Below are 27,056 nucleotides of genomic sequence, written 5' to 3'. Positions count from 1 at the left end.
TCAGCGCCGCGACTGACTTTAACTGTTGAAATAGAAATAGAAATAGAAATAGAAATCGTTTTATTTGCCACCATATAACTCTTAGTAATATAATACACAAAACAGAAAAGAAAAAAAGATAGCAATGGAGGCAAAAAGGACTCCCCGTCAGCAAAGCAGCAACCATTATTTAAAATGTATTGCTGCACTGATTTTCAGAGGAGACCACGTGACTGTACAGATGCAATGATTCAGTATTAAATGATACATATAATTATGAAAGTGTGTTTATGTAGCATAGGTAGAGAAAAAATATAATGAAGTAAGTAGTAGTGGTGCGTTTCTCACGGTGACCACACGTTTGTGAAGTCAGTGGGAAAAATGAATTCGCGAAAACAACTAAAACGACGATTTAATTATTTGTTGAAACATTTTATTCCATTGGTAAATAAATAAATAATGACGTAATAAACTTAAATACCTATAAGTATACAACTTATTCATGATAGATTGTCATATATACTTAAATAAATTGCCATTATTGTTATTATAAATACCTATGTAACATGTTACATTTTTATGATTTTAAAGGAGCAACTATGCCTATATATTCTTGCCGGCTCTTCTCTGTCGAGGCGGCTTTCCGAACCAATGGTAAATTAATATTTTTTCCTTATTCTGACGATTCTAAAACGTTTCTAGACGAGGTCTGGTTGATGAATGAAGGTTTGAGTTAGAAAAAATATTATAATTTTGAATATACAGTTACGTATTGGAAAAAAAAGAAAAAAATAAATGAAAAGGAGAGATGTTGCGTATATATACAATTATATTACTAGCCCAGGTGACACATTCTACTCTATCGCTGGTGTGGAACGGACCTGTCCCTGAGTTGTGTATCTGTTACCGGAAATGTATGAAATCAAGGAATTGTATACAAATCCTAGGAAATGTGTACAATTCCGATACCATAATAGATTTCCCTTTTTCAATATTAATTTTTCGATATACTTGAAATTTCATGAAAATAGGTTCAGTAGTTTAGGCGTGATTGAGTAACAGACAGACAGACAGAGTTACTTTCGCATTTATAATATTAGTATGGATATACAATGTTAGTAACTTATGAACATTGAATAGAGTTTTTTTTATTGATACCTAAAGGCATTCGCGGGCCCCTAAAATTTATCAAAAAACAATGGTAATAAAAGGATGGGCTAGTGGTATTCTTATCATCACGCAATTAATAGTTTTCATACCAAACATAATCCATCCTGTGCAGATAAACACAGAGAATCATTTGCATATTCTTGATTATTTAATAACGTAGGCGGAGGAAATGATAATAGAATAATTATATACACATTAGTAATATTAATCACTGCTAGTTAATCTTTTAAAGTGATCCAACATGTCGAAAGCTATATTGAAATTAACTGTGGGCTTAATGTGCATTTATTTAGCTGGTGAGTTTAGAATGTTATTTAATGTATAATGCACGTTTTCCAAACGATTCAATTTTTAACCGACCGCGACGGAGCCACGAGCTCTTATAGAGCCGCGAAATTCCTAGTGTCCCTTATTACTTGCTCTGTGGTGTCCCTTTTCAAAACACGCTTGTAATCATATCATATTTTTAATTTAAAGAATAGAATAGTTGTTTTGATTAACAAGTCTTTTCTTTTTTGTCTTTTTTAACATCAAATATGTAAACTTTATATTTTTGCATATCATTTTGTTTTTCGAATTGCTTTTCATTCGTTTTTATTTTGATATAAGTCCGTGTCATTAAATTGGCTGGAATATTCTAAATTATAAATATAATTAATCTATCCAATGGTGGTTTTGCAGATAGTATAACATTCCGGTATGACTACGAGTACAGCCACGAAGCGAGTGGATGGATCAAGCATCATCAGGTCCCCGCGACCTGGCAGGAGGCCAGGCTGCGGTGTCACCTTGAAGGTAACCCTGGGTGTTAGGTGGTCAGACTAAAAGTATGAAAATGTTGTAGTGCACTCGATAAAATTATAAAAAGACATCACCACACCTCGATATAAGAAAGTCATTTCAACATAAAATTAAACTCCTTCAAAAAGTTTAAACAAGGTTATCTAAAATAGTTTATTTAAAATTAAAAATTGTAAGCACCTTTAAGTTATAATAAAATATAATTGAACGCTATATTTTTCGATAATCTTTGAATTACAATTCGACGCTCGTTAATTGTCAACTGTCCGAACGCTGTTCCTGATTATGCAATTTTTCAGTAGGCTGAACTAGAAGAAGCAATAATAATTGTTCACCATGTTTTTCTGTCATCAGGTGCAATATTACTATCACCGAAGACAGCAAACCTCCAGGAGGTGATGAAGAGGACCATCAAAGATACCCACTCGGAACGCACCGGTATATTCACAGGAATTCACGCATTATTTTCTAAAGGAGACTTTCGTTCGGTTGATGGTATGCAATTTTTGGAACATAAGTGAAAAAAAAACTTTAAAATTATACGAATATTATTATGTAATTTAAATAGATGATGATCCTAATGAAGTAGGAAAAAATTAAAAAATACCCACCATTAGTCACACGACACATGCACCTAAAAAAGGAAAATTAAAATTGTAGACAACAAATTTTACTATAATATCCCAAAATTCAATTTAGTAAATCTTACACGTTAAAATAATGAACTTTAATTTAAATAATATGTGACATGTTTAACACAGGTGTCCCTTTAAACAGAATGCCCCTTAAATGGATGGACTATGAGCCTGATAATCTAGGGAATGACGAGAGATGCATCGTAATGGTGGCAAACGGGACGATAGCTGATGTCAACTGCTTCGATGTCTACCCTTACATCTGCTTCCGAGATAAGACCCAACATGTCCCTTTGACAGAGTGTGGGACTGTGGATAGAGGTGAAGTATACAGTCATATTTGCGTTATAATTTAGTTAGTAAATAAGTTCAATGTTTCATGCCCTGAACTATGACTGGAAACATAATCGCTGAAATAATAATTTTTCATTTTCAATTTATTCTAGGGAAGCGCGCTCCATCTTAGGCCACTTCTCAGCTTACCATCAGGCGAGATTGTGGCCAAGCACTCCCCTATTGTACAATAAAAAAAATATAAAATAATAATGCAAAACATCGCAGTCTGTCTTTGTATACTGTCATTGTAGAGCAGTGTAATGTGTGTTCAAAATTTTTTACAATAAATAGGTAGTTACATTAAATTAAAATCAGCTGAGTTTTTTAGAACCATATTGTATACTCGTTTACTCTTTGAAAATATTGGAAACTTGCATCCAATCTTTCCTCTTCTTTAGAATACGTTTTGGACAACAGAACTGGCAAGTGCTACAAATTCCATTGGGTGGCCAGAAACTGGACCAGGGCCTTCATGACTTGCGCAGCAGAAGGTGGTCACTTGGCTATCATTAACAGTGAAGTGGAAGCCACAGTTCTAGCCGACCTTGCTGCAAAATATCCTCCTGAAAAAATGCTTTTTACAAGATTCAGGCATCTCGCTCTTTTGGGATTCAATGATTGGGGAGAAAATATAGTGTGGACGACTGTAGAAGGTAAGTTCATGTAGATCCAATATTTTTTGTTTTTATTGATTAAACATGGAATAAACCAAAGAACTAATCAGGCAATTTTATAAATATTTTTCTATTAAAAATAACTTATAATTAAGTTAATTGGAATAATGTTATAATATTAAAAGTGCCTTTCTAGCGCTTTTCTAGTTTGCCAGTACCAGATCTTATTTTTTAAATGAAAAAACTGACTAGCTATTTGCAAATATCACCTGCAAAAGACAACTTAAAAGCACGGTTAACTTAAATTGTAAAATTGATTTTTGTACATATTCCACATAACAAAATTATAAAATACAAAAGACGTGTGGCACTCGGGGACTGCCGCGGTAAAGCTATATTGCATAGCATGCCTTCAAGCCACACCTCCGAGCCCGTCGGAGTGGGGAGCGTGAGGTTTTTTCGTTACGGAATTTCTCGATTCGGTCCCCGCGCTCAAGGCCCGCGATAGAAGCTATGCAATAGCTTAAAATTGAATAATTAATCAGAAAATAAGTAAGATCTGTCGGCACTGGGTCTCACTCTACCCTTGTTTACCATGAAATTAATGTTTTATCTTTAACAGGACAAACCTTACAAGAAGCTGGCTATTATCAATTCGAGAAGCACCAACCTGATGAGAATCCTCTTAAATGTGGTGGAATGTTCAGAAACGGGAAACTTAATGACCTGAAGTGTGAAAATCGATTACCCTTCATTTGTGAAAAGAATTTTGACAGCCTATTGTAATTTAACGACTGTAAGACTTAAGGCTTTAGACGTAAGAATTAAAACGTAAAAACATACTATGTTTGAATTAACGTCTGCATCTTTATGACTTCATCCTTGTTGATCATATACATGTATAAGCTGTTTCAACCCTTATTTTACTATAATATTATCCAATTTACAAGTCATCATACATCAGTTATACACCGGAATTTCGTCCGAATGTCCATTTATCTGTTTACCTCTAGCTTGTTGTCACTAAAGTTTCTAAGAATAATTAAAATATGTACTTTTCTAAATAGGAGTGCTTCGTTATTTAAGACTTGTAAGTCTAAAGATAGGCCACCCTTTTTAAACGTTTGTAAACTTTTACTTAAGGCTGTGTACGCGGTCCGTGCGCTGTTTGGCTCAAATATGTGATTTTTCAAACCAGATTGTCCATCAACCACTTATCTTACAAACATATGAATTACTAATAATTTTAGGAAATTTTATTGTCTATGTAGTTAGTTAAGAGTTTTTTTCAATTAATACAGTATTTCTGAATACCATCAAGATAACTGATCCGATGATTACTTGATTTCACTTTTAGTGTCAATTTCGAAGCTAAAAATATCTGAAATTGCTGACAGATCTAACACACAATTATTTTTAACTAACTGCAAAAATCCTTATTAAAATAGTTAGTTAAAAGATTTTTTTATTTTGGACTCCTAACTTACGAAATTAAAATCCGAACAATGTGAATTTTTTTAGAAATTATAGTCGACAAAATTATTATTTTCACCAAGATATTTGACTTTATTGAATATAATTTATACATATTGCAATAAAAGAATGTCTTACTTATAAGATAAAATTTAAAAAATCAACTAAGGTACCTCTATTATTTTTCTACAATTTTTTTTAAAGTACTATAAAACACTGCGCGCGACCCGATTAAAATCAGTCGGCAGCGAGCCTTTCCAGAGAGAGGACATGTTGCTCGGCGCTCTCCTGCGGACCTATGCTGTTCATAGTAAAAGGATAGCGCAAGCCGCGATCTATCGTAATAGATCGCGGAGTTTTTGACTTGCGTTAAATAGAATATGCGCTCTTAAGTAAAGACAAGAACAAAGCGCCTTGAAAGCTTTTTAAGCCGTATTTTATCTTATAGTACAGGAGATGGGTAAGCATATGGTCGTGACTCTGTTCGCATACAATTTTTTCGAGTTGCTTGGAAGAAATTGCTCACGAGCGATAAAGCCGCTCTTTGTATCTCTATTATAAGCTATCTTAACTATGTAACAAAATTTATTACTGTGTATGTACAATAAAGAGTATTTCATTCAATTTTTTGGTCGAAAATTGTATCATTACATTAAGAGCTCTATCTTTACCTGATGACTGATTTTTACAGATTGCTTCTAATTTTCATAGACTGGAATTACTAATGGTATTGACTTTTAATTAAAAACACACAACATTTATATTTCGGTTTATTTATATTTTAAGATTTGCGCATTGGTTTGAAAATTTAAATATTTTTCATTATGAATGATTGTTTTATTGTGTATTTTCCCATTGTTATAAATACATAATACACTGTTGAGATCATTGTATGATATACATAATTTTCAACATAAAAACAATGCATAATATACAGAACAAAAATCTAAAAAACATGACATACTTTTTCACCCTATAAATTGCCCCTTGCCCTAAGTAATAAGGAACTTGCTAATATTATTTTCTAACTACCCGTAAGTTCTGGTTAACTGAGATTCGCTTGATTAATTAAAAGCGTTTTGAGTTCGCTCGTAATTAGCTATCATTAATCAGAGAGGATAAAGGCCGAGATACACTGGACATATTATATAAAAAAACTAAACGTAAAACTTTTTTATTCGTGGACATTTTTAAATAGGTTACAAAGAATTTTAATAAACTAGTATTTTGTAGTATTGATCTAAGTTTGTTTGTTAACTGTTAAGAATATAGTTCCAAATCCGTTCAATATGTGCGACTCTAATATATCGGAATCGGCTCGTATACCAGGGGTGAGACTAAATCTTGTAAATCTCAGCATTCATTTCACTTTAAATAATCTCAAATTAGTTTAAAAATCTAAAAACACGCTTTAATTATAGAATCAACTAAAATCAATATTTTTAAGGATTATTTTTACAGAATAATACTAAGTGTCACCGGTCCTTGATAAATGTGTAAAATTGGATTAAAATTGTCCGTTACAGGCTGGTCAAATCGCAGTCTAAATGAGTCAGTTACGAGTTACAAACAAACATACAGGTGAAGTCAATTAATACAAAAGCGTGTTAAAAATTCGTGCGGTGTGGTCCGGGAGCCAGCAGCAGATTTTATGACCAAGTTCCTCTCATGCGGTAATTAGTAAAATGCATCAAAGTATAGTATTATGAAGCCTCGTGAACGTCAGCTGGAGCTCGGTTGGGGGAAAGAGCGGTTGTAGCCTCCCGTATCAGCTGACGGTTTTTCCACCAAGATACAGCCAGCTGACATATATATTTATCCACAGTTACATATAAGCTATCATCAGGTAAATTTTTGTTTGAGAGGAAATAACGGAAAATAAATTTTTCTTTAAATTTAACTTTCATGTTCGAGACACCAGCTGACGTATAATACACCATGTTGTAACCAGCTGACTATTTTTTTTCGTTGAGATATTGGGTTAGCTACAATTTGACAAATTTTTAGCTGAGAGGAAATGAATGAATGAATGTATTTTTTTTCCTATGTGCGTGGGAGGCTACAACCGCTCACCCCCCCAACCGAGCGCCAGCTGACGTTCACGAGGCTTTATAATACTATACTCTCATGCGTCTGACGAATTATATCTTGAGAGGAAATAGTTAACCAAATTTGCACCTGGCTCCCTAACCAGTGCTATGTGTGCACACCACCTTTTCCTACCTATAATCATAAATCGTGAACTGTATTATTTCCCCATTCCGTGCTAACTTTAATTAATTAAACATAATAGTCGTTAATTATTTTTCACATTAAATTACCTTTTTTATTCTGATTTAATCAACGATCGTAAAATCAACATAAGATTGATCATTAATTGAATGAATTATTTTTTTGTTACGGGAAATAAAAAGTCATCACAGACACTCAGATTAATTATAATTTTAGTACTTTTTTTTTATTACGGGATATAAAATGTCATCACAGACAGATTAATTATAATTTTAGTACTTTTTTCTAATTATTATTTTTCTACCAACTTTTCGAGTCGTACATAAGCCTTGCCTTAAGGAATTACGACTTATGTCCTTTAAACCTAAAGTTCCTCTCTAGGATTTATCAGATAAAGCAGTTTTAAATAATTTGGAAAATCCAAAAGTGCACGCCTCATATTTTTTTTTAATAAATATTTATTAATTATTTACAATTAAACCACATCGAATCAGACCCTGAAAAATGAAAGGGTTCTATTCCTGAGCATACTCAAGCGTAAGAGAAAAAAATAATTTGGAAAATCCAAAAGTGCACGCCTCATAATTTTTTTTTAATAAATATTTATTAATTATTATTTTTGTTTATTTAATAACAATTAAACCACATCGAATCAGACCCTGAAAAATGAAAGGGTTCTATTCCTGAGCATACTCAAGCGTAAGAGAAAAAAAAAGACTCGATTAGTAAAGTATTTCGGTCGCTATCGTGTTAACAAGAAAAAGGATCCGCACATACAGACACACGGACGTCCAAGGCAGAACTTTTTTAAACTGTTTTTTAACTAGTTTAAATAACAAAAATGACATCAAAAATATCATGAACGTTAAAAATAGTGTTTTTTCTTAATATGTGTGTGTATGTATTATCTTACAAGTGCAATGTATGATACATAAAGACATTTTAAGTTTGTAAAATCAGATGTTTTGCGCGAAGTGACAGTAGTACCCACCTCAACGCTTCGCTTATGAGGCGTGCAAAGAAAATAATTTGGAAAATCCAAAAGTGCACGCCTCATAATTTTTTTTTAATAAATATTTATTAATTATTATTTTTGTTTATTTAATAACAATTAAACCACATCGAATCAGACCCTGAAAAATGAAAGGGTTCTATTCCTGAGCATACTCAAGCGTAAGAGAAAAAAAAAGACTCGATTAGTAAAGTATTTCGGTCGCTATCGTGTTAACAAGAAAAAGGATCCGCACATACAGACACACGGACGTCCAAGACAGAACTTTTTTAAACTGTTTTTTAACTAGTTTGAATAACAAAAATGACATCAAAAATATCATGAACGTTAAAAATAGTGTTTTTTCTTAATATGTGTGTGTATGTATTATCTTACAAGTGCAATGTATGATACATAAAGACATTTTAAGTTTGTAAAATCAGATGTTTTGCGCGAAGTGACAGTAGTACCCACCTCAACGCTTCGCTTATGAGGCGTGCAATAAGATATTGCTGCGCTTAAAGTTTATTGCTCACATAAATATGTCAGGATAAAGCACCATTCTTTACGGAGTAAATTCGTATTTTTCACAATTGGGGAAACTGCAATTGTTGTTGGACATTATCTGATTCAGATTTGATATATAATTTATAATTCCAAAGAATATACACAATTATATCACCTTAATTATATATTTTTTATATCTATATCTATACTAATATTATAAAGAGGAAAAGTTTGTAATTATGTATGTATGTATGGTTTTCACGCATAAACTACTGGACCGATTTCAAAAATTCTTTCAGCATTAGAAAGCTGCATCTTCACTCAACAACATAGGCTATATTGCATTTGAAAAAAAATAAAGATCCTTACCAAAAATTCAATAATGTAACCTAAGGTGTAAAAAATTCCTCAATAAAAGTTCTGTCATCGCGTGCGCTGCGGAATCTATGGAAGATAGAACAAAAAAATGTTCTACGGTATTATAGAATGGATCAATATCTCCAAGAAAGTCCGCGATACCATATGTCCATCTTCAGTAGTTATGTTACTACAACAACTTTTTTACGTTTTCAAAGTAAATAGAAGTGCCGACAGTAATCAAACCATGTTATCCATACATATAATATTATGTTAATCCTTATCCAAAATGATGTTTTATTATAGACTAGAGGTCCGCCCCGGCTTCGCCTGTGGTACATATTTCGCAATAAAAGGTAGCCTATGTCCTTTCTCGGGTATCAAAATATCTCCATACCAAATTTCATGCAAATTGGTTCAGTAGTTTAGGCGTGATTGAGTAACAGACAGACAGACAGAGTTACTTTCGCATTTATAATATTAGTATGGATTGTTTCAATACCAGCAAAATACTTTTTAAATATAAAAAATTGGATATTCCATTCAAAAGATATAACGAATTTTTAAAAGTGTCAATCTACAGAAAATAGTAGGTATACTGTTCGAGCAGGCCGTAGTGCGGGACGGGGTAAAGGTGATTTTCATGTGATTAAAAAATTAAACCTATGGTCCGACCTGTAGTAGACTTTTCACTGTCACGATATCGCTATCTATGCGGGTGAAACCGCAGGGCATTGCTAGTTATGTATAAAGTAAGTATTTATAGGACACTAGATTCCGCCCACGACTTTGTACGTGCATCCCCGTTTTTCCCCGTTCCCGCAAGAATTTCGGGAAATCCTTTCTTAGCGGATGCCTACGTCCTAACATCTACCTGCATGCCAAATTTCAGCCTGATACATCCAGTGGTTGGGGCTGTGCGTTGATAGATCACTATATCAGTCACCTTTGAATTATAGATTGGAGCAATAACAAATATAGATAACTACAAATTTATGTAAAGATTTACGATTACAATAACTCTGAACCAAATTATTAAACATGAACAGACGGCACCTAGCCAACTACACTTATTTATAGTAAACTTCTGCCCAGGGTTTATTGATTAGTCATATTAATTCCAGTGTGGATAAATGACAAAGCCAGATAAGTCATCTTGCGCCATCACTTTCCCGCATTGGAATAAATAATGCTAATAGTTTTTTTGTTTGATTTTATACGAGAGCGTCTTAAGCCGGCTACTCACGTACCTGCCGTAGGGGCAACATTGAAACAATCTCGGTTGGTCGGCGGTCGGAGCAATTTCAGTTGTTCTGTAAATTGCCCCTGCTTGCCTATGCACATCACAATTAAGGAGCCAATTAAGGGTGCAATTCCAATATTGTACCTGCTGCTGGTAAGTGTGTAGTCGGTTTTATAAACGTCTGGTTAAGTAATAAAATGAATACGCATTTAGATCAGTTATACAGTCTTTAATTTCTAAATGAATAATGCTTTAGCTGTTAGCATATGGTTACCCCCTGTTCTTTCCTTTCTTTACTAATTAAACATCCGTGTCATCGAGGAGGCTTTCGACGGTCTTCTCACAGATGAAAGCGAGTTTCACAGAACAGCAAGCGTCGTTGAACATCCCATTCCTGAACATGGAGCCGCAGTGCTCTCCAGGGTTGATGTTGTCTGGCCCGCCTGGGTAGAACTTCGCGTATCCTGCTTCCTCTAATGATTGCCCTGGATAGAACCGACTGTATTAATTGTAATTACGTATTCCTGAATATAGTTAGCAGTTACGATATAATTTAACGCCACAATTTAACTTACACCAGATTTCAGTTCCATCGTATTACGTAGTGTTAGTAGAAGTAGTAAGTAGTAGTAGTTGTAACTGTTGAGTTTTTTAATATATTCTGATATAAATAAATCAAGAAGATTTATAAATAATCGAGAAGATTAATGCGAATGCATGTGACCGGATGAAGCAAACTTTATTTTTTTTTTTCTTAATTTTACATTTTACATTAACTAACACTGAAAGGAGATGGCAGTTAAGTTAAAACTTAGCGCTGCCAACTTATTTCATTTAAATTAAGCTCTTTGTTCGTTTTGAATTATTATCAAGATCAGAAAAGAGGTATAAAACTTATTCTGACAAAAATATCTTACTTATTTTTGATTATATTAGAAGTATAGTAGAAGACTAAAAATACTATCAGAATAAAAGTACTCAAAAATATTCAAAAATGGCGTGAATCAAATGTTATCGACACAAAAAGAGGTATTTCCCAAATATGCGATAATGTTTTTAGGTTTGTTACCTCGGAACTTTCAACTGGGTGAACCGATTTTGACAACCCTTTATTTATTTGAAATCTGATGCCTTGCACGCTCTATGTTTCTATTTCAATTTTGTTTAAATCTACTAATTTGAAGGGGTTTTTTTTTTGTTAAAAAAACGAATGATTACCATGTATGGTAGTCCACACTCCGTCCTCTTCCCAATCAAGGAAGCCCAAGAATATTGTGTCATGTGGCAGCTTCTCCACCTTGTGTCTCCCATGTAACTCCATCAGAACTTCTGCTTCCTCATCACTATTGATGATGGCCAGGTGTGCTCCTTCTGCTGAACACACCATGAACGCTCTGGTCCAGTTCCGAGGAGTCAAATGAAACTTGTAGCAATTCCCCGTTCTCTCGTCCAGTTTATATTCTAGAATTAAAAACATTATTTCCTTTTTTTGTGCAAGACGAGGCAGGTGCGTCACTTGATAGTGATAAAATTGTGTATTTATGATTGATAACACATCAAGATATATAATGTTTCTGTGTAAAAAATGTCCTGAAATTTTAATAATGTTTAAATCTTCTGGTGATATAAATAATTTAATAATTTATTTATATCATCAGAAAAAGCTTTTTTTCATGTATTCCCGCATATGTGTTCGTTATCGGCAGCAGAAAGATCTTATGAATGAAAACCTCAAGAGATTTGCGCCTAAAAATAAAAAAAATGGGAAAATTAAGCGACTATTTTGACTTCACGGGTATGACAGTTTTCGCGAAGGCAGTCCTACGTCTGTCGAGTCAGCTAGTGATTCTTCACTACACATAAAAATGAGAGCATATTATAATGTAATAATCATTAAAAAAATCAGCTCTGACCACCTAGCTGACTCATAACGTAGAATTAGTGAGACTAACGTAAACTTTATAGTTCAAATACCTGGGTCAGTAGTACCGCACGCGTTCATGATCATATTTTTAGTCCTCTTTTTGAAGCAAACGTATGGATAAACTTCGTCACAGCTCACGTCAGCTATCGTTCCATTGGCCACCATTACGATGCAGTTTTCTGCGTTATTCAGATTATCTGGTTCGCTGGGCATCCATTGGACTGGCATTTTTCGAAGAGGTATACCTTAAAATTGTACAACATTAAAAAGACCCTTTCTAACTTCAAAATGACTTGATGCATTTACACGTTTACAAGTACTTGGCTTATGTATCTTAAATAGTTATACCTACTTGAAAAAAGAGCACTTTTTATTTTTTTTTATTTATGTAAAAAATCTTTCTTATTACCATGCGTATCAAAATGAAGGAAATTACCATCGACTGAATAGAAGTCTCCCTTCGAGAAGGTCGCGTGGACCCCTGTGAACACCCCCGAGGCCTCCGAGTGAGTATCAGCCATCACTCGTCTCATGACTAGCTCCAAGTTTTGTGTGTAAGGTGATGCCAGGATTGCACCTGGGAATAAATACTGTTGAGATACGAAATTTGGTATAAAAGAAGACATTGGTGTCGATAGGATGACTTAATTTATTAAAAAGTGTATCTGTTATCTTAAATAGAGATTGTATGTCTGTTTTTTTTTTATTTTATTTGGCTTCTGTTGACTTTTAAGGGTTTTTTTTTAATATCAACAATATCTAAGATAATTGTTTTGAACCGTATTACAATTGAGGTGTCACCTTTTAATTATTGATGAAGTACTCTCGAAAAATAGAGCTAAAAATTGTACTGATGTGCTGTTGGATTTTTTAAATATATTTATTAACAAGTTTATGCAATAATGTGTGTGTGGATCGTCAGATCAAGGAATTTCTAATATCGGCTGCATCCAATTAAAGTTTCATTATACCTTCCAACTCACAACGAAGTCTGGCATCTTTCCAAGTGGCAGGCACTTGATGCAGTTTGACCCAGGCATTCACCTCTGGATGAAATTTATAGTCACTGCGAAACTGTCTGCAATCTGTGCAATACGATTAATTTAAAAATAAGTTATTGTCTTAGGAATAACGGAACCAAAAAGTAGAAATATTAAGGTAATAAGAAATTATGCACGTATACACTTCACAATAATCATAAAGTATATAAAAATTCGATCACGAGGCGGGACTCGAATTTCGAACCCGCGATTTTCACGCCAATCCGGGGCGGACCCCTGACCAATTCGGCCACCCGTGATCCCAGAGCAATCGAATTTATTCTATTCTTTCAGTTTAATGTAATTTTGTTTATAAAATGTACTTTTTCAACTGCATTTATTATTTTTATTTTGTAACATCAGAACTTATGACTGGGTGAAAGCTAGTGCCTTTCGGTCGGTCCTGTTTTAATCTTGCTCAGTTCTGACCATTTGACGTCGGTTTAGTTTTTTGTTAGAAAATAATTATAAAGTATTAAATTATTATTTAAAAAAATAAAACTCATTAGTGTGATCATTAATTTAAATAACGTAAAATACACTTACCGATGCAGTTGAAAAGAACTGTATAAAGACTTAAAATAAATAAAATAAAAGCCATGGTAGACAACAGTTTGTCAGCGGTTGATAATAAACACTATTTTTATTATTAAATACATTTAAATAATTAATAATTGAATCAGGGATGTGGTTTTAGTGATAAAACTGTGGGAAAATAATCTGCATGAGTCAATCGTTCATTAAAATATTTATTTACTAGCTTCCGCCCGCGACTCCGTCCGCGCTGATGTCGGTCTTCGCGTGGATGGTTTATTTCTCAATTTTGAACTGGGAAGACTTTTCTCACTAAATTAATATTGGACGATCCCTCTCGCTCGCCACACTGGACACGTCCGCTGGCATCAAAATTCATAAATTACATGCATCGCGCGGCGCGGAACGCCGTCGGAGGAGGAGTCGGGGAGGCGTGACGTCGTGCGACCCACGTGTGCCGCAAACGGTTCAAGCCAAATCCGACTTTCGGCGACTTTTAGGTTACGGCGCTGAATCCACTGCGGGTAACGCAACGTGTGTTCCCGGTTCTACAGAACAACGTCTATGGATAAAACTGAAAAATTAAGATTTATTTTTTTCTACGTATTTTTCCAGGATAAAAAGTATCCTATTTTACGCCCAGAATAATAAGGTATAATTATATCATGTTTCATCGAAATCGAACCGTAAGTTTTCACGTGATGTCTTCACATACAGACAGACAGACAGACAAAAATTTTTTTAATCACATATTTGGGTTTGGTATCGATCCAGTAACACCCCCTGCTATTTATTTTTTCAATATTTTCAATGTACAGAATTGACCCTTCTACAGATTTATTATATGTATAGATTACATAAAATAGCTCTCCGCCAGCGGCCTCGCCCGCGTAGTCGAAGAAAACCCCGCTTAGTTCCCGTTCGCGTAGGAACAGGTTTCAAGCTGTCTCTCTACCAAATTTGTAAATTGTAATAGTAAATCCATGTTTTTGAGTTTAGCCCGGACATACATGCAGATAAACATTATTTTAAGAAAAAAATATTTTATATATGACATTATCGTGTATTATTATAATTTTTGTTTCATGTAAGATAATTGTATAGGTACTAGGTACTATTGCGAATGTTGTGTATACCTATAATCGATTAATACATTAGATACATTTGGCTAATGATAATGTTAATGTCTTTTTATATGTGTAATATGTATTTGTTGTTGAATGTTGGTGTCCCATAAATAAATAAATAAACATCAAAGTGTTTATTCACATTACATGACATGTTCCCTAAATTTAGGTTAAATAAAAATGCAAATATGTTGTCAGTTTGCCTGTTGATGGCATCAGGCCGGAATTTTCGCATTTTCCATGTAATGGCGCTGTTAGGATGGTTATGAGATTGTAAAGCTTTCATCTTGTATGCGAAATAAATTCAATTTTTGTCGAATACACTGAATTTTAGGGCACTAGACGTAAGGGTTCTGTAATAATGTATTGCGTTCTTTGAACCTACGTTACCTTAACAGTATTAAACTTACTTCAAAGGAAATACGACTGTAAGGTAGTAATTCATACAAATAATTAATTAGCAATATATTAAAATAATGAACATCAAGATTTATTCAAATAATTAATCTGTCCATTTAATAGGCTTGTGCGGAAGATACACACGAAGGCTTGTGCACGCAGTAGTTACGTAGTAGGTAATTATTTGGTAATATGTGGTAGTTCATCTAAATTAAACCATTACTTATATGAAGAAACACAATCACTACATAATATACCTAAAACAAAGTCGCTTTTTCTATCCTTATGTCCCTATATGTATATTATGTCCCTTTAAAACTACGAAACGGATTTTGATGCGGTTTTTTTAATAGACAGAGTGATACGAGAGGAAGGTTTTAGTATATTATTTATTAGGTTTTAAACAAAGCGGGCGAAGCCGAGGGCGGAAAGCGAGTATATTTATAATTGTAATAGGTATAATATTATAATTGTTTACTGTTTGTAAAGTACGGTTTGGAGAGCATTAGTGTTTCTAAAGAAAGAAATGAATTCGTACGAAAAGACGCTCTTCGTATTAATGTACAGAAATAAATATTAAAGGGAACTATTAATTCATCATCATCATCATCATCATTATCAGCCCATATACGTTCCCACTGCTGGGACACGGACCTCCTATGAGAGTAGGCCATAATCCACCACGCTGGCCATGTGCGGGTTGGCGGATGACACATGTCGTCGAACTTTTGATTCTTCGACATGTCGGTTTCCTCACGATGTTTTCCTTCACCGTTCGAGCAGTGGTGATGTTACAACATGCGCAGATAAATTGAAAAATCAATTTATTTCCTGCGCGCTCGCCTGGTCTCGAACCCCGGACTTATCGATTCGAAGTCCGAGGTCTCACCACTGAGCCACCACTGCTACTCACTACACTATTAATTAATAGTGATGAATTGTTAATACATTATCTTGTGCTGAAACCTTCTAATATCAAGTGAATGCCTGATTAATAGGCTTTAGTTTGATTGACGTAATTCTTGAGTGAGCTTTCGTAAGCTTTGGATAATAACATACGAAGCCTTTACCTTTGTAAGCGTCTGCACTAGATACACCTAAAATGAGTAAGACATACTTTTATACTATTTATTTATTGCGCTAAAACTTTACAATGAAACTTAACCTAATTATATTGCGATATGGTCAGATGATTTAAAACTCTATCTGTCTTACCACAAAAAACTTTAGACAGCGTTTAACTTTAAGCGCGGGTTGTCTATAATCTGGTTTTGGTATTTCACATAGACAACTATTAAAGTGACAGATCCCTGTTTTAAAGTTAGACTGTGTTTAAATTATTTTGTGGTAATACCACATAGGTATCTATTATTATGCAGACTATTTCCACAGCTTATTTATTTAAGAATTAAATGCTCAAGCGTTTTTCCAAAAGCAGAGTATTTCCAAAACAACCGAAGAACCTAGCCTAACCTTCAGCGGTACATAAAAATGTCTACGAATTTTCTCGAAAAACCACTCGATATCACTTGTCTCACGGTGAAGCGTGTGACACTCGTCATCGGTAATTTCCCCAGAGAAAGCTGTATCACCGTCGATTCTTCACCACAGTAATACCTACGTATATTTTACTGTCTAATCGAGCTGCGAACCATTGAGACTTGAGTGCTATTTATTCGTAAATCTTGTCAAATGTTTTACATAAAACACGCTGTTAAATTGCGCGATGTTTAGACACGTATTTACTGCTTGAAGTGATAAGAGTATCATGAGGCAATGGTCTTAATATGTGTAAAAAAAAGTAAAAAGTGTGTAGATAGAAAATATTCTGAATGAGACATCTTCAGAATGTTTTCTTTCCATTGTATAACAATTTAGGACTATTCCTTGAGCATTAATAATATATTATAATATAATAATACACACACACTAGTTGTGCCCCACTGTTTTACTCGCATTGCTCCGCTCCTATCGGTCTTAGTCTGATGATATATCGCCTCTAGCCTTTCTTGATAAATGGACTATCTAACAGTGAAATAATTTTTCGAATCGGAACCGTGGTTCCTGAGATGAGCGCGTTTAAAGAAACAAAATCTTCTTTATAATATTAGTAATTAGTATAAATGCTTTAATCAAAAAGTTTTCGAGCTTGAATCCATCAACAATCAAATTAGTTGCAACGGATTTTGTATCCTGGGAACGTTAACCTTAAAATCCCATTATGAGAACATGATTTGTTTCTGGAAAATTATAACTGTCTCACCAAGCTAATTTTTCTTGAAAAACTTCAATTTATGTTTAATGACTTATTTGGAACCCACAATGTTTTTATATGAATGGGAAATGTAATGTAATTAGAAAATATTTTGCTTTAAAAAGATGAGGTAATTATGAAAATAAAGCGATTACTCAATTTCTTGTACTTTAATGTTAAAAATTAGCATTTATAAATTATTACTTCCTGTTTCCCATCACTAGCCCGTCTGTCAAAAGGATCAAGCTACCTTGTACACTGTACAGGGTATAATAGCATATTTGCTACCTATGCAAATACATTTAAAACAAATTTATTTCAGGTGGTAAGAAGTTTCAAGACATACCCAAAATGTATAAACTATATTCTTTTATACTAACTGTACTCATGATGTATCCTAATCCGGCAAAAGATAAAGCCAGATTTTTTGGGGCAGGTAAATACTTATCTCTATTATTTACTTCATTCAATAACGTATTTTATGAAATAAAATTAAATCCATTCTAATATTTTGAAGGCAGAAAGAAATTTAAATAACTCGTAATCTCTATACATACTCTATATAAAAATGAATCCCCATTTCTCTTGGTCACGGCATCACGCGTGAACCGTTGGACCGATTTCGATAATTATTTTTTTATAATATTCCTTGAAGTACGAGGATGGTTCTTATGGAGAGAAAACGTTAACATGTACCACGGGCGAAGCCAGGGCGGACCGATAGTTTTTATTATATTTTCAACTAAACACTTATAAAGATAAAAAATTTCTTTATTAATTTATTCTCACCAAATGGTCTGTTTTTATATAATTCTGCTACAACTGTAAAAAATCAAATAGCACAAGATTGAGGTCCCTTTGTCTAAGGTTTTGCCTGGTACCTTCAACACTTTCATACAAACAATGTTTGTTTACAACTTTGTTTGTATGAACTGACCCTTTAAAGTTTTACAAGACCACAAATACATAACCCATACAACTGTATATATAGACTACTAGCTGTGTCCCGCGGCTTACCCGCATTTCTCCGCTTCTATTGGACTTAGCGCGGGATGATTAAAAAAATATTTTTAAGATCTGTCCAGTTCCTGAGATTATCGTGTTCAAACTAACAAACAAATTCAGCTTCATATATTGCTAGCTTCCCGCCCGCGGTTTCGCCCGCTGAGTCTATTAAAAAAACCGCATCTAAATCCATTGCGTAGTTTTAAAGATTTCAGTATACATAGGGACAGAGAAGGCGACTTTGTTTTATACTATGTAGTGATGATTAACTAGAGATTAATCTTATCTTACAGTTATGATCGCGCTTTCCTGTGTCCCCCAATTTGGTTTTATGTTGTACGACATAAGCATTCGCATTGGTACGGGTGATATGGAAAATCTCGTCAGGCAAATGGTCATTACCATCGTGTTATTGTTCGTTTTAATTAAGGTAAAATAAATTCAAAATATAACTATTAAAATGTATAACAAAAACTAAAAATAGGGACTGCATTTATAGGACGAATTGGACAAGACAAATAAGAAAGAAGAACTTAAACTAAAACTGATTTATTCAACTGTGTTTTCTTCAAATCTTCAAAATTATAGAATAATTATTACCATTCTGAATTATTTTCATTGGTAGTAAAACTATTTGATAAATATGACAAAATTATAATGATTCTAACACAATAAAATGAAATCTACTACTACAAACCAAATTTTTCACTATCGATTATAGATATTATAATAACTCGACATTTACAACATTTACAAAAATGAGCTTCTTTCAGATGTTTCTAACCATATTCCGAAAGAAAGAATTACGAGCGATTTACGATATCATCGAGGCTGACTACGAAAGCTTCAACAACCTGCCAGAAGAAGAATTAGCCATCGCAAATGAAGCTATAGAAAAGACTCAAAAGCTGGAGAAAGCATGGATTCTCATCATCGGTTCTGCTGCAGCGTCTTTCCCACTTCTAGCCTGTGTTCTTACAGTCCACTCATCTTTCACGGAAAACCCCAGAAAATACATGATTCATGAGACAATAATGCCCTTTATCGATGATAAGAAGTATTCGTCTCCGTTCTTTGAAATCCAAGCGGTATACAGCTTGTATATAGTTTGGCTGGTCTTCGTTGGATACACGGGTACTATTTAGTTTTTTGTTTTCTAGTCTTCATGTTTCATTTACTTTATTAGTTATTTGGATTTTGGAACTAATTAATAATTAAATTCAAAAATATTGTTTTGTAGGTTTTGACGGCATATTCTCTGTATGCATACTCCATATATCGTTGAAAATAAAGCTATTTTCACACAAGCTTTTGCATTTAATGGACGACACAGATGTACCAACTATAAAACAAAGAATTGCTTCCATCGTGAGAGACCAGTGCGATGTTCATAGGTATAAAATATATAAATACAAAAACAAACGTATTATATTTAACGTAGTAGCTCAGCTGTAAAAGCTTTGAAAGTATTGAGAAGGTTAAGGATGAAGGATGAAAAAAAAACAGTTTATCTCCATATTGCTCATCGCCACTTCTCCAATCAAATATACAAAACTTTCTGATGACAATAATATACACATTGTTCTAATGAAAAAAATGTGGTGGGTTATTACGTGAACCTTCATTCTCTGGGTCAAAAGTCTAAAGTCTGTTTTCTCAGAGTGGAAATAAAATGAGCTGATGATGACATTATTTATTGCATATCTTTCATTACTAGGTATAAGATTGATTTATCGTACTTTTTACTGCGATGAAACATGTCATTCCTATGAGAGTTTTCTTTTAATCATTTAAACAAAGCCGCGGGTGAAAAGCTAGTGTTAAAAATTTTCTTTTGATAACGATTATCTTATTCCCAATTGCAGTTTTATCAAACAAATTCAGACGAGCTTTGAAATATGGCTGGCTGGGATATTTCTCATATCCGTGGTACAAATAGGTATGGCTCTAAGCCAGACCGCTACAAAAGGTGTACGTATCCATGTTATTCTGTCCACACATACAATTTCACTTAAATATAAGTTATTTTACACAAGCCACTTGTCCCGGCTTCACCTGATATGTTCCAGGATAAAAAAATCAAATTGTAGCCTACGCTACGCGTTATTTACCTACTGACTTTTTGTGTAAACTGTAAAATATTATTATTTTCAGCTAGGTAGTTTTTAAATTCAATAAAATTGAAGACATTACCAAATTAATGTGGTAATTTCAATAAGAAAAATGTCAAAATTAATTAATTATAACTTTATTCTTTTCTTCTCAGGAAAGTGAAGTGAATATCATCTACTATGTTTTTGCTGTGACCACGGCTGTACACATCTACCTGCCTTGCTATCTCACTTCTGATGTTACGTTCAACGTAAGCTATTTATTTTCTAGATAATTTTTTTGAAGTGAAATTCTTTAGCGGCCGCAGCGTTGGGTATAAAATCTTAAACTCGCGTCAGGACACGTGACCTGTCACCTGATCGAAAAAGCGTAAGACGGATGGATATCAAACATGCTCAACGTTAATAATCAAGTTTTCACTTCTGCCGGCACTCCCGGAGTGCAACCCGTCTTTTTTGAAGTAAAACTTCTTTAGGCGCGACTAGGGAGTAACTCAGATTTTTTTTCTGACGGAAGTAACGCTTACTATAGTCTGTGTAGTTTCCGCCATTTAAAAATAATAATTCTGATTGGTTGTAAGTATATGTCATATACTACACGCTTCTTGACTTATACGCCAGCTAGTGGCAAATATCATAATCAATTAGGATTATTTATTTTCAAATTTTCAAACGGATCAATTGTGATTTTTTTTATTTATTACTTTTAAAATAAGTAAATTAAAAATAAAAATAAACATGTTGCGGATTATAATCAATCTATTTTAAATATTGCTGAAGACAAAGTAGTATCCATAGCAACAGATATGTATATAGGTTGTCATTCAGTTGAACAAGAAGCATATGTACGCCAACAATTTCATAAAATGTCAGTTATTGATACAGGAGGATCGCCTTATGAAATCATATTAGTTCTTAACAAATTTTACATTATTACAACCAATATTGATGTATCTGATGGCTTAGCCAACGGTTGTGTTGGAAAGTTAGTGTATATTGAACGTGATGACAGTGATAACATCATACGCTTATGGCTTGAGTTTCCTGGTACCTAAGATAGGAGAGAAAATTAGGAAAAAAGCTGCCCATCATATTCAAACTCTAAATATTAGTAGAACAGCAGTCCCAATTTTATGAAGATCGTCATCTGTACCAATGAATAGAAATAAGACAATATTTGCAAAGAGAAATCACTTTCCATTAGTATCTGCTTGTGCGCTTACAATACATAAGTCTCAAGGTGGTACTTTTGATCAAATCGTTTATGAATACAATAAAAGTCACAGTCAGCAGCTGTTATATGTAGCATTATCACGAGTAACTGATATAAATGGATTGTTCATTGTCTCAAACACCGATGACAACAAATTTTATCATGGAAGAAAGCGTCCAGGGGGAATAGTTGATTTACAGTGTGAATTTGAAAGACTTTCAAATTCTCGCCTAATAACACAACAGGAAGAATTATATAACCTTGTAAATGAGAGTAACATTACACTATTTTCCTGCAACTGCCAAAGTTTACGTGCTCATGTTTCTGATCTGAATGATAAAGTATTAAAAAGGTCCACATTGCTGTTATTTTCCGAAACTTGGATGAAAAATGACGAACAAATTCTTATTGAAAATTTTTATTGCGTTACCCAATACAAACGACCCAACTCAACTGCTGGTGGAGTAGCTGTATATCATTCATCTACAGATACACTGAACAATGTAACACCAATTCAAAATATTTCACAAACGATATTATCACAAATTTCCGATGAGGTTTCACAAATTGGTGACATCGCCTTGGTTCGATGTGTTAATACGAATGACCAACCTGTGATTATCGTTGTTATTTATATTTCTACAAATACTAGCCTGACAATTATCATAAAATTTATTCATCAGCAATTACTTCACTTCACAATTGAAGGTTCTCTTTTAAATAGTAATTATCATGAATTACCGATGATTCTAACTGGAGATTTTAATGTTAATTTTCGCTCTCAGGAATCTCAGCCGTTAATTGATTTTTTAGAAGAAAAATTTGATTTATCTATGAATACTTCTCGACTTCATTCAACAACGCGTTTCGGTACAACGATAGATGCTGTATTTTCAAGAAAAGTAGCAAATTTAGAGAGTAAAATTTATGTTTCACATTATAGTTACCACAAACCTATAATTTCGTACGTAAGAAATTATTATGACATTCAATTACCTGTTTCGAATGAATAATATTAATATAACATTTAAATAATCTTTGTAAAGCACATGAATAATAAATATAATTAAATTATAATATAATATTTATTTATTTAAGTTAATATTTAATCATTTCAGTGATATATGTCGTCAACGCCAAAGAAGTTTTACTTCAATCGCGCGTAAAGGTTACACGCACACACTTTTTTTTTTATTATTTATTTGCGACCACACCTACAGCTTCTTTCCCTGATAAACAAAACTTGCTTTACGAGGAGACAACATCTTCTTTGTGCATATTATACACCTTTCCAACTGCGAAAGAAAGAGGTTTATGTTTTTCGAGTGTATGTTTATTATTTATTTATATACCACGCCGTACAGCCTAAACCGCTGGACCGATATTGACTTGTAAGGTGTCGTTGATTATCAGAATTTTTGTGGTAGAGACATACATGGGCATAAAAAGCAGTTGGGTTTTTATCATAATAATAATTCTTGTTATGAAACTCTACTATGGCTTTTGCAGATGGCCGAAGTACCAAACTGTATATACGCTTGCAACTGGGAGGCAACCTCCGACACCGGCGTGCGCCGCTCCGTCGCCATCATGCTCGCGCGCGCGCAAGTGCCCACGCACTTCAAGGCGTATGACATGCTCACGTATAACATGAAGATGTTTGTTTCGGTGTGTTTTCTTTTAATCTATACTAATATTATAAAGATGAAGAGTTTGTTTGATTGTTTGAAAGCGCTAATCTCGGGAATTACTGCCCCCCTAGTCAAGTGGCTTTCTGTTAGCGTAGCGTTCAATAGAATAGACTACGAATGTATGAGATTGACGTAACCTGTAGATACGTTTATCTACAGCCTACGTCAATCTCATACATTCGTAGTCTATTCTATTGAACGCTACGCTAACAGAAAGCCACTTGACTAGGGGGGCTAGTCCGATTTGAGATAGCCCATTTATTGAGGAAGGCAGAAGGCTATATATCATCACGCTAAGACCAACAGGAGCAGAGCAATGCGGGTGAAACCCCGGGGCACAGCTATTATAGGTGATATTTTTGTAGTAAAGAAACTGTAACATTTTAAAGTACTGGCTTTGCCGCGCGCTTTTATCTACGAACGAACCCGCGCCCAAAAGCATACATTTTTAGAGGTTGTCTTATTCAGGTAGGTACATATGCTATATCACTGACGTATCATCAAAATGTGTTCAGTAGTTTTTGCGTGAAAGAGGAACAAACATACATAACATTTCTTCTTGTTTCAGATAATGCAGACAGCATATTCGATGTACACGCTCTTGAGATCGTAAAAAAGTAATTTTGTCAACATATTAATTCGGTAAATGTACAACCAAATAAATTTGATTATAATATGTAAAAGGGCTTTTATTTTATCTAAATTTTACACTTGTGGCTCTGATGCTAAAAAAGTGTATGCAATTTTTAATACTTACGACTGTCGGTCTGTCCCTATGTATGCTTAAATCTTTAAAACTACTCAACGGATCTTGATGCAGTTTTATTTATAAGGTAGAGTGATTCTCGACGAAGGTTTAAGTAAGTATATAATTTATTAGGTTTTTAAACAAAGCGGGCGAAGCCACAGGTGATATGCTAGTTCTTTATACTAAAGGTTTACAACAACACGTTAATATAATTTAATTGGAAACAGTAATGACGAATTTAAATGAGTCATGATTTCGATACCTTTGAAAACTGAAAAATAATTAATACACAATCATTACAAAGATAAATGTTTTAAATCGCAAACCCAGCATTATTAATAGATCTCTTCAAAATAGAGACAATTTTGGTATGTAATTAAAGCCGAATTAATATCTGGGCGGACCTCATCAACAGCAAATATAAATAAAATATGAACCATTTTATAAATTCATTCATAATTATTTTACAATTTTCATTTGATGAAATCGTATATTTTTATTGGTTTTCCTTTAAAATGTGTATTGTGATTATTGATGATATTTTCATTTAGATACAATTAAGCAAGTCAACAATTTAAAAAACATGTAAATTTAGATTAAGCTCCAAACCGACCATTCTTTCGATTCGCAATAAAAGTGCGAAGTATATTTTATCAATAAAACAGATGCATAATTCATCTATATTCATATCCAACGACCGAGACTATTTTTGTTTGCCTTCTCGTCATTACGCGTCAACCGCTGTACCAAGAAAGCGGTCTGACGCGTACATACGCAGTACAATACTTCAATTAACAACCTTACGAACCTTCTGACTGTATTAATAATAATATTAATCTAAGCAAATATATGTATTAGCTATTACTTTAAAACGGTTATACTCAACAATAATAAAGTTTGAGTAAGTTTTACATCTTAATTTCGTATCAAGAATTCGGTTCAGTTTCCATGTTAAATTAACAAAGTTATAAAGTAATTTTGGGCATCCCTCTGATATGAGGCTTTTGCTACTTTGGTTAACGATATTCTGGTCTGTTTTTGTATATAAATAAGCTTTGTAATCTAAAATGAGATTATGATAAGACAGATTCAAGTGATGATTGATGTAGAAATTTCTCAATGTTATTCTTGATTGGTTGTAATTTTTTAAATAATTATAGAACCATAAATATCCGATTGAAAATGAAAAATAAGTCATAAATTACGGACATTCTTTATTTTTTTAAGAAAGCCTCCAAATAATGCCTCATTAGAATTACCACATGCCCTTTATTTAAGTATTGAAAAATTTTACTTTACACTAATCATCAGACATTATTCATCTGAGCTCGTGGTTGTAGTAACACTGTCCTTGTCATTTATTAAACTTATCTGACTACCAACATCAGTATCGCGATATCGTTTCTTCTTTCCCACTTCCCTTCCCATCCTGTCGCACACATTCACAACACTCTCCCTCAGTTCTATCGGTATATCTCTAACTATAACGTCTTTTAATAGTGCATTCCTTATTTCTTTATCAACGTAAGATACCTTCTTTTTACATTTCTTTTTCTTCTTCAAGCTCCTTTTCGCATTTCGCCAAATCTCCGACAATTCCCCTTTCGACCATAGTTTGTACAATTTTACGGTCACATTGATGCAGCAAATGAAAGAAAACAGGAAAGCTACAGCACTGATTATACAAAGAATGATAGCCAATAACGCTGATCGGAAACACCCACTAAAATCTATCACCTTATCATCTGAACATGGACATAATTTACCATGCAACAAATCCCTTAAAAGATTAATGTTCTGGGAAATTGTCGAGCAATTAGACCTTGCTTCGACATAACTTACGTCGTCATACGATGTCGATTGAGTTACAGTTCCCAAACCAGTCGTTATTGCATAAATATCTTGAACTGTCATTGGCATGTCTAAGTCTCTGCATGAATTCACATCTGGAATATACACAATGTCAGGTAATTCTTTTTCAAAGTCACCTATACATGTGGCGGCTTCTACGCATTTTTTTAAACTCTTGTCATAAAACGGCTTATAACCTAGATATTTGAAATCACAATTAACTGGAGCACAACCATTCAATGGATCTTGATCAATTGTATCACAAATTCTTCCTTTATAAGCGCCTAAATAAGGTTTTAATAATCTCTTTGATCGCTTCGTAATCCTTGTATCAAATCCAATTTCAGTCTGTAAAATGTCCTGATAAGTATTACATCGATAAGCTAAATTTATATCACAGTATCCTTTCAAATCGTGTTGATATATCGCAGGATAAATGTATATAATCGTCTTACGGTCTCTTGGTCTGACTACCTCATAGGCCTCGTTATATAAGTCCATAGAAAGACAGGCATTATTTCCTTGATCAACTAAACAACACTTACGTTTTACTGTATGTATTTGGCAAGTATGAAATCGGTCTTCGTTTTCAATATCTATATAAAATTGAATACCTATAGAGTTCTTAATAAGAGGTAGAATGCCTGTATCTACGATTGATATTGGTACGATTGCAGTAAAGTGAACTAATAAAAAAACTAAGGAAACTATATTTTTAGACATAACATTATCAATTGACAATATCACTTAAATATCAGTATTATTTTTTATTTGTGGTAGATAATGGAGAAGTTTCTATATAAGTAAACTTATTTTATATA

At 33.6% G+C, this 27,056-nt stretch overlaps 5 protein-coding genes across 5 annotated transcripts in view; 3 read left to right on the top strand and 2 right to left on the bottom strand.

Moving 5' to 3' along the window:
• The window catches only part of lqf (epsin homolog lqf), an 84,941-nt gene that overhangs the window by 13,605 nt on the left and 44,280 nt on the right, over positions 1-27,056 (top strand). The window lies entirely within an intron of this gene.
• On the top strand, positions 1,374-4,431 carry LOC149906232 (C-type mannose receptor 2-like). The gene is made up of 6 exons (XM_090104237.1): positions 1,374-1,445; positions 1,831-1,944; positions 2,305-2,445; positions 2,712-2,906; positions 3,320-3,574; positions 4,158-4,431. Exons 1-6 carry the CDS (start codon positions 1,391-1,393, stop codon positions 4,319-4,321), a joined length of 924 nt encoding a protein of 307 aa, XP_089960363.1. The 5' UTR covers positions 1,374-1,390; the 3' UTR covers positions 4,322-4,431.
• LOC149906231 (uncharacterized) lies at positions 10,553-14,429 on the bottom strand. The gene is made up of 6 exons (XM_090104236.1): positions 13,849-14,429; positions 13,234-13,347; positions 12,699-12,839; positions 12,313-12,507; positions 11,557-11,799; positions 10,553-10,823 (listed from the first exon to the last, which is right to left on the bottom strand). The coding sequence occupies exons 1-6, from the start codon at positions 13,901-13,903 to the stop codon at positions 10,639-10,641; spliced, it is 933 nt and encodes a 310-aa protein (XP_089960362.1). The 5' UTR covers positions 13,904-14,429; the 3' UTR covers positions 10,553-10,638.
• LOC149906230 (odorant receptor 82a-like) lies at positions 18,007-24,249 on the top strand. The gene is made up of 8 exons (XM_090104403.1): positions 18,007-18,052; positions 18,915-19,051; positions 19,395-19,755; positions 19,862-20,015; positions 20,487-20,592; positions 20,888-20,983; positions 23,455-23,613; positions 24,205-24,249. The coding sequence occupies exons 1-8, from the start codon at positions 18,007-18,009 to the stop codon at positions 24,247-24,249; spliced, it is 1,104 nt and encodes a 367-aa protein (XP_089960529.1).
• LOC149906229 (uncharacterized) lies at positions 25,596-26,976 on the bottom strand. The gene has a single exon (XM_090104721.1). The coding sequence runs from the start codon at positions 26,956-26,958 to the stop codon at positions 25,699-25,701; it is 1,260 nt and encodes a 419-aa protein (XP_089960847.1). The 5' UTR covers positions 26,959-26,976; the 3' UTR covers positions 25,596-25,698.

Source organism: Colias eurytheme, chromosome 8, assembly GCF_061535395.1.
Source record: "Colias eurytheme isolate Ceu_HAF_F1 chromosome 8, ilColEury1 Martin Lab GWU primary, whole genome shotgun sequence".
In the NCBI taxonomy this organism is placed as follows: Eukaryota; Metazoa; Arthropoda; class Insecta; order Lepidoptera; family Pieridae; genus Colias; species Colias eurytheme.
This window is presented reverse-complemented; position numbering and strand designations above follow the sequence as displayed.